Source organism: Phytophthora infestans, genomic scaffold (assembly GCF_000142945.1).
Source record: "Phytophthora infestans T30-4 supercont1.37 genomic scaffold, whole genome shotgun sequence".
NCBI classification, from domain to species: Eukaryota; Oomycota; class Peronosporomycetes; order Peronosporales; family Peronosporaceae; genus Phytophthora; species Phytophthora infestans.
This window is the reverse complement of record NW_003303722.1, coordinates 49,634-58,297: the sequence shown is the minus strand read 5'-3', so window position 1 is coordinate 58,297 and position 8,664 is coordinate 49,634. Positions and strand designations below refer to the sequence as shown.

Genomic DNA, 8,664 nt, shown 5'->3' with positions numbered 1-8,664 from the left:
TTTTGCAAGAAAACTGGGGTCGCACGACAGCGCAGCGAGGCGCACAATCCAGCGAGCAACGGAAAGGCTGAGAGGATGAACCGGACCATTATAAATATGTCCAGGTGCATGGTGATTGCCTGCGGGTTTTCTCTCAGTTTGCCTACCAACGACTGAAACTGTTTCACGTCACAACCGCGGTTTCTTCGGAGACTGGCAGCTTTTCAAGTTTGGAGTCGCATTCATCACTCCACTTCTGCCCAATCGGCATGCGCGCTCCGCGCACCATATCCATACCGAAACCATGCAACATCTCTGTGATTGTGACTTCTTGATAGATGTCGTACCTCATCGTACACGACTCTCATCCCGAGAACCTTCCTGGTCTCTCCAAGGTTCTTGACAGACAAGTCAGCAAGTTCCGCAAAGAATGCGTTCACGGCCTCCTATGCCGTTTAGATCAAAGGTATATCATCAACATATACACCGACTACCCACACCTCGGGGCTGTGTCGCCTGTAGTAGTAGACACACATGTCGGCCAGGCTTTGTGTGAACCCGATTCCTTTTTGATTGCACTGAAGATGATATACTGAGAATCAATAGCACACCGGCATAATGCAGTGCTTACGAGGAGGAGTGTTGCAAGATGATGCGCATGCGCGGGATCACTCTGAACGAGAGAGCGACGAGCAGCTGCCACTGCCGGATGTTTGTATCTGGAGTGTAATGGGCCCAACTCCAATTACATAAGTAGGTAGATATTTCTTTAGTTATTACATAAGTAGGTAAAGTGGCACACGGGTAGCGTGTGCCAAAGTGTCATCATCTGATTGGTTGATAGTGAGGAGCCAGACTCACTTATTGACCAATCAGATATAGACATGTGTTTGAGTGGTTCACACGAGGCCAGGGGTAGCCGCCCTGGTCCTAAATAAATCAGAGTTGAATTTGACACAAACCTAAGACTTGGTTTTATTATTGCGAGCTTCCTCCGCACTATAGTGTAAGCTAGTAGCGGTATCTCTTACCCCGTTACATGGAGCGTGGTACATATGAAGTGGAAAACGTGAGGCTGTGAGCGCTCCACGCGGAAGACAGTAAAGATAGGAAGGATAGAAAGAGTAAGACCGAATCTCACTCCCCCTTTTGCGTTGGAATCCACGACTGCGTTGCATACAAATACGCTGACCCGAGGGTCGAGCACTTTGAACAGGAAAGGCTGGTAAAGCTGGCGCCGACAGCAGGGCCTCCCTCGCAGAAAGGCAAGGTATCGACTTCCTGCTGCTGATCCTTCCCTGGCCATTCGTCTCGATGGCATCGAGTCGATACCAAAATACCTAGGACATTTTGATGTCCATCACCTCTAGAGGTGATGGATTTTGGATTGGCAAAGTACAGTGGTACCCGGTAAAATGGCTCGGATTTTTTTACCGTATGGAGCTAAAATTAATACCAAAAGCGTTAATTTTGAAACCCCCTATTAGTCTGGAATAGTGTTGTGCGCATAGCTGACCTGTGGTAGATTAGACGAGTACATTTTTTCCCAGTCTCATCCTGGCCCACATAATCTTCAGTTAGCATATTCATTTGCTTCACTCTTTAGGTCCCACAGGTGTCCTGGCTGGATAGTATCCAGCATTTTTTGATAAGTATTAATATCTTAAAATTTCCATCTCCAAAACTACGGGGCCTAAGAGGCTCTTAAATTTTTGTTTGCTCTTAGTAAGAGCAAACAAAAATTTATTAGGGCTAGAAATTATAATTACACTAATAATATCCATGAATGATCGATGGCCTCTATTTTTTGCTCTCGTTGTGAACGGTACACTGTACCACACCGATACTCGTGCATCCAATCACATCGTCGACGCCGACTCCTTATCCATCAACTCGTTTAAGTTTTATCCAATCACATCCAATTTCTGTGCTAAGTACGGCAACGTTCTACCATCCAAGCAACAAAAACACTTCTGATCTCGCTCCCCCCGACACCAGATCACCGTTTTAATGATGCGCAACGTAGCTTCGCTATCGCGCCGCTCCGTGGCGCTGCGCTCGTCTGTGACTGCGCGCGCCTTCTCCTCCTCTTCCGACTACGATGTCGTGGTGATCGGTGGCGGTCCGGGTGGCTACGTGGCCGCTATTAAGGCCGCACAGTTGGGCATGAAGACTGCGTGTATCGAATCCCGCGGCAAACTGGGCGGCACGTGCCTCAACGTGGGCTGCATCCCGTCCAAGGCGCTTCTGCACTCGACGCACCTGCTGCACACGGCTCAGCACGACTTCAAGAGCTACGGCATTGACGCTCCCGAAGTTAAGGCCAATTTCCCGCAAATGATGAAGTCGAAGGAAAAAGCCGTTAAGACTCTGACTGGCGGCATTGAGTCGCTGTTCAAGAAGAACAAGGTGACATACATTAAGGGACACGGTAAGATTTCGGCTCAGGGCGAGATCTCGGTCGCTCTGAACGACAACAAGGGCAACGAGACGGTGAAGGCCAAGAACATCATCATTGCCACGGGCTCCGAGGTGACGCCGCTCCCCCCCGTGCCTGTGGACAACGCCGCCGGTAAGATCATCGACTCTACGGGTGCGCTGGAGCTTAAGCGCGTCCCGGAGCACCTTGTGGTGGTCGGTGCCGGTGTCATCGGCCTGGAACTCGGCTCTGTGTACAAGCGTCTTGGCGCGAAGGTGACGGTCGTGGAGTTCCTGGACGCTGCTTGCCCCGGTTCGGACAAGGAGGCTGTCAAGGAGTTCACCAAGCTGCTGAAGAAGCAGGGACTGGATTTCCAGTTCAACACCAAGGTGACGGCGTCTGAAGTGAACGGAGACGTGGTGAAGCTCACGACGGAGCCCTCGAAGGGCGGCGACGCGTCTTCTATTGAGTGCGACACTGTTCTGGTGGCCACTGGCCGTCGCGCGTTCACGTCGGGTCTCGGATTGGAGCAAATGGGCATCCAGACGGACAAACTCGGCCGCATTGAGGTGGACGACGCCTTCCGTACGCAGGTGCCCGGTATCTTCGCTATCGGCGATGTGATCAAGGGCGCCATGCTGGCTCACAAGGCCGAGGAGGAAGGCATCGCCTGTGTGGAGAACATTGCCGGCAAGCACGGCCACGTCAACTATGGCGCCATCCCTGGTGTCATCTACACGTTCCCCGAGTTCGCGTCGGTGGGCAAGACGGAGGAGGAGCTCAAGGCCGAGGGAATCGAGTACAATGTGGGAAAGTTTCCCATGATGGCCAACTCGCGTGCTCGTACTATCGCTGAGGCGGACGGTCTGGTGAAGGTGCTGGCCGACAAGAAGACGGACAAGCTGCTGGGAGTGCACATCATTGCTGGCAACGCTGGCGAGATGATCGCGGAGGGAGTGATCGGCATTGAGTACGGCGCTGCTAGTGAAGACCTGGCGCGCACGTGCCACGCCCACCCGACGCTGAGCGAGGCCTTCAAGGAGGCGTGTCTGGCGGCGTTCGACAAGCCTATCAACTTCTAAGACGAGCGAGAACTGCTCGTAGTAGACTTGGGGTGACGGAGAATTCATAAACCTAACGTGTATTGCGGCAGAGTGCTTAGCGTATGCACAGGTTATATATGTGGCTCTTGTGCATCTTCGCCCTGTCCAAAAAGAAATCCTCTTCCTTCGCCTTCTACTACTACAGTACTACTTAGTACATTTAGTAACTGCTACTATTAATAGTACTACTGCTTCTTCGACTTCATGAACTTATGTATCAAAAATATTAAAGTATAGTAAGGCGCATCGAGCACAGGACATCACATCTAGTAGTATTTTGCAAAATAGTAGTATGCTTCTCTTAGAGCTACATGTATTAGTTTTTTATTTTCAATTTTACAGTATTGTGCATACTGCTGCATCATGCAATCGACTTACAACAATAGTTTGCACTTTCTCCAAAGCAAGTTCTGGTACTGTATGCAAAATTCTTGACAATTAAAGCTTAGACTAAGTAAGAACTTAGTACTATGAAACTTGCAAGATGTCATTTCTTAAAAAGCAAAGAAAAAGACACCTTACAGTCTTCAAAAGGCTCCTTACATAGTTGCAGCACCATGCAAAATAAGATCCTGTTTCGTGCGCTAAAGTGCGCGGAAGAAAGCACTAAATGCAGATTGGGTAGGATGCAAGCGTTTAATTTGAACGCAAGATACCAACAAAAACAAAAGCGAATTAGCCATGACCACACTCGAGGTGAATGATACCTGTTTTGAGCTCCACCTCCAAACCCGAAATTGACAGTGAGCTTACTGTTAATTAAAGTAGCACACGCCAAAGCAGAGTTCAATGTCGTGAATAAAGGTCGACGAGGATTTGACAGACTTTTCGGCATGTCCATACAGCTCTTCAAGCTGTCCTCCCATGATAACGGTAAATCTCCTCTACGCGAATGACGTAGCTCAATCTTTCATCCAATACTATTAATAATGGAGTTTGCAAAGATATATACAGCCAATGTCGCTACGTTGACTCCCCTCAACGAAAACCGTTAAAAATGACGACTGGAGAATCGATAAGTGTGAAATGAACGGCGGACCGACAAATCCGTGTCAAATGATGAAGAGTGTTGGTCAAGTGGTTGAAGTTGTGTAAAAGCTGTGTACAACAGCCACGTGGCCCCTTTGATAGCCAAGTACAGTGCCCGTCGTTAAATCGCAGCTTGTAGGATATAGTTGCTTTTGATAGCTAATAATTTGCAGCGATCAAACCCCTCTCCTTAGCTAAGTCTACCATGCTATAACCTGCTCTACCCTATTCAAACCACGTGTTGCTTATTCCAATCTAGAACAGTCCAAAGTCCACGTGTCTTTCGAACTTAGTGCGCTTCGATGTACACGTGGCGATCCGACCCCGCCGACTTGAAGGCCTTCATTCAGGCATTCGAGAATTTGCGCTATCTAGCACGACCCGACCAACACTCTTCATACATTTACGATGCTGACCAAGCTGGTGGTGGCTCTGGCCGCTGTGGCTGCGACTGTGGCCCAGGCCGAGACAATCTTTCGCGAGACGTTCGACGACGCCGACTGGGAGAGTCGCTGGGTGGCGTCGACGTGGAAGCCCGCGGCCGAGGTGGGCAAGTTCGAGCAGGTGGTGGGTAAGCACTACGTGGCAGAGGACGACAAGGCCATCAAGACGAGCGAGGACGCTCGTTTTTACGCGCTGACGGCCAAGTTCGACAAGCCTCTGGACAACAAGGGCAAGGACCTGTACCTCTCGTACCTGGTGCAGCACGAGCAGAAGCTGGACTGCGGCGGTGCCTACATTAAGCTGCTCCCTGCCGACGTGGACCAGGCGAATTTCGGCGGCGACTCGCCCTACGCCGTCATGTTCGGCCCCGATATCTGCGGAAGCACCAAGAAGACGCACGCGATCCTCAACTACGCTCGTCCGGGCGAGGAGGCCGTCAACATGGACCACAAGGACACGATCCGCGCGGAATCAGACACGGACGCGCACTTGTACTCGTTTGTCCTGAAGCCGGACGACACATACGAAGTCAAGATTGACGGTAAGAGCATCAAGAAAGGCTCGTTGGCCAAGAGCTGGCCGTTCCAGCCCGAGAAGCAGATTAAGGACCCCAAGCAGTCCAAACCCAAGGACTGGGTGGACGAGAAGCAGATCGCGGACCCGGCAGACAAGAAACCCGAGGGTTGGGACGATACCCCCAAGACCATCCCCGACCCGGACGCTGAGAAGCCCGAGGACTGGGACGACGAGGACGACGGAGAGTGGGAGCCGGCCATGATCGAGAACCCGGAGTACAAGGGCGAGTGGAAGCCCAAGATGATCGACAACCCAGACTACAAGGGCGAGTGGGAGCACCCGCTGATCGACAACCCGGACTACTTTGAGGACGAGGCTATGCACAACGTCGCCAAGAATGTTGGAGCGATTGGGTTCGAGCTGTGGCAGGTCAAGAGCGGCACTCTGTTCGACGATATCTTGGTCACGGACAGCGAAGACGAGTTCAACGCCCACGAGGAGGCTGTTCTGGCCAAGACGGAGGCGATGGCTGCTAAGAAGAAGCAGATCCAGGACGAGGAGAAGGCCAAGAAGGAGGCTGAAGCCAAGGCCAAGGAGGCCGAGAAGGAAGACGCCGACGAGGCTGACGAGGATGAGGCTGAGGACGAGACCGCTCAAGAGGCGGAGGAGACGAAGGAGGAGGAGAAGACGGAGAAGGACGAGCTGTAGACGTCGAAACAAAAAATAGTCCTTCTTCTTCCTTTTTTTTAAAGAACTTTTTGTTTCGCTAGTGCGCAGCCACAAATACACGTAAAGTTTGTCAAAAGAGAAAGAAAAAAACAATGACGCGGCGGATGTTCAAGCAACACGAGCAACTTTTGTCAATTGGGTCGAATTTCTGATAACGCGCAAGGCGCATCTGATTATCTAGCGACGAAAGTAACGAGACAGACGGCACCGATGAGCATACAGTGCAGCGAGATGAAGGTCAGGAACACGTAGAACCACTTGATCGTGCGCTCTCCGACGCATTTGCCAGTCCACGGGCAATGGTGATCCAACTGCCATCATCCACCACGTCAGTGACACAATCTATGCACTTTTTCAATACCAAAACGCACCTCTCGGACGCAGACGCCGCAGTCGGAGCAATGGGACGCGTTTAGCGGTCGTCGGACCTCGCACTGTGCTGCACACAAGCAGCCAAATTAACGCTAAATAGACGCTACAGACGGATACGAATACGAGTGCGCCTGTACCGCAAATGATGCCAGTCTCGATGTCTCCATGCAAGTCGTTAGCCACCTCCAAGTCCTGGAACACGACGCCGGGGTCGCTGCACGCCACCATAGTGAACGATATTGTGGTGAGGCAGATGGACACGAGCAATGCCACCTTGAGCCCCAGTATCATGTCGTCTGCGAAGAAAAAGAAGGCAGGGCCGATCGCCAGGCAGTATGTAACCAACATGCAGCCCCAGTGAGGCCCGACGTGGCAAGTCGTTGGAAAGTAGCCGTAGCGGTCGGACACGGAGCACAGTACGCGCGTGCGACCAAATCTCACGCAGCAACGCCCATTAACGCGTGGTGGAGAAGTGCTGTACTTGGCCGTAGGCTCAGCTTCTTCGCCCTGCTGCGCCGACAGCTCCGCATCAGCCGGCATGTTGCTGATGTTGGTTGTTCTATGTTGTGGTGCACACGAATGTGGTGTTGGCATTGTGTTGTGCACGCATACACTTTTTATATTTAACCCCTCTGTTACCGTTCAATGAGCCCGTGAACCACTAATTTTACGTCATAACTTACGGCGTAGCTTTTACCAGCGCGTTTGTATGGTGTTATATCTTCCACTCGCCTATCCAACACGATGGGAGGTATACGTTCTCAAAGGTTTTAACACACTATGTCGTATATCATACGACGTAAGGATGACCCAAACGGCACGGACACCGACACTTACGACTTTGTATGAGTGTACATAAAAATTAATACGGGAAAACGCAAGCAAATGCACACATAGAGCGGGGCTTTTCAATGACTGACATGCTAAAAGAGGAACAGACAAAGAGCATATAGTAAAGCACGTCAAATTTATGAAGCAATGAACACACTCATCGTCTGGGAAAAAACTAAGGAGGGCCCTCCCGCTGGGCTGGCCCTCACATAAAAATAAACAAAAAGTCAGAATAAAAATAAACTTAACGTCGACAACGGAAAAATAGATATGCCATTGCCGACGAAAACAACTATTATTATAACTATTCGTCGCAACGGCAAATACATCGTTTTTTGGAGTTACCGACAGAAAATAAGAAAAAGCAACAACTATTCATGAACAAACAACAGTATCCTTAGAATTACCCATCGTATGGCGCTCTTTCGCATTCACGGATAGGCCGCCTCGTCAGCACTCTCATTGTCTTCGCGGAGAATCTCACAGCGAGCCTTCTTGCGGACTCCGACGGTTTTGGAGGCGCGCCACAGCACGCGAAGTCTTCATGCCACACTTGAAAGCAGGTTCTGTCGCCACCTCTGCGTGCCTTGCCACACAGGTAAAACTTAGCGTCGCCGTTGGAGCAGTCCGGGCAGTAATGGGTCGTCTGAAATGTCTTTTTGAGCTCGCTTCGATATAGCAAGCACACTTTGCACGACCGCTGGACGGCTCGCCTCCTTGTGCGTCAGATACGCGTTGACGAGCGCCAGGTCGAGAAGTCCGAGAAAATGGCTCTTGTAGTATTTGCGGAGCCTGAAGGAGAACAGCAAGCTAGAAATGACCCATAATAACAGCAAGTTAGAAATGACCCATAGTAATACAGCAGCAACAGCCCGTACAATATAACATGTTTCCCCTCTCTGCAGGAGCTTTGCCTGACGGTTTTAAACATTCGACAGTGCGGTGGGTGGCTTTGACTTCCACCCGTCGGCCATCAGCTGGCGCCACAGGTGGCCGAAGTATACCAGGCGCGCATCTAGCGTGGACGCTGACGCCGACGCTTGAGCCGCGGCTTTCGTCCTCGCGCTGAACGGATCGGCATTTCACTTGCTTCTCACTCGGCAAAATCTCGAATGGCTGAGAAATTCACGTAGTCTTCTGGCGACTCATCAAATGCTGACAGTGCCTGAGAAGCGGGAGAGGTGCACTCGAAACCCGTTCCCTCCGTACTGTCTTTTGTGTGAGCAGCAAAAACCTCTCCCG

General features: G+C 51.0%; 3 protein-coding genes across 3 annotated transcripts; 2 read left to right on the top strand and 1 right to left on the bottom strand.

Moving 5' to 3' along the window:
- Window positions 1–1,989: 1,989 nt before the first annotated feature.
- PITG_15359 (dihydrolipoyl dehydrogenase 1, mitochondrial precursor) lies at window positions 1,990–3,480 on the top strand (the record flags this gene model as incomplete). Its single annotated transcript, XM_002898279.1, has 1 exon — window positions 1,990–3,480. One exon carries the CDS (start codon window positions 1,990–1,992, stop codon window positions 3,478–3,480), a length of 1,491 nt encoding a protein of 496 aa, XP_002898325.1.
- A 1,414-nt stretch (window positions 3,481–4,894) lies between these two features.
- PITG_15358 (calreticulin precursor) lies at window positions 4,895–6,309 on the top strand (the record flags this gene model as incomplete). The annotated part of the gene is made up of 1 exon (XM_002898278.1): window positions 4,895–6,309. One exon carries the CDS (start codon window positions 4,939–4,941, stop codon window positions 6,196–6,198), a length of 1,260 nt encoding a protein of 419 aa, XP_002898324.1.
- A 63-nt stretch (window positions 6,310–6,372) lies between these two features.
- On the bottom strand, window positions 6,373–6,939 carry PITG_15357 (uncharacterized protein; the record flags this gene model as incomplete). Its single annotated transcript, XM_002898277.1, has 3 exons — window positions 6,373–6,530; window positions 6,591–6,658; window positions 6,729–6,939. 3 exons carry the CDS (start codon window positions 6,937–6,939, stop codon window positions 6,393–6,395), a joined length of 417 nt encoding a protein of 138 aa, XP_002898323.1.
- Window positions 6,940–8,664: the final 1,725 nt, after the last annotated feature.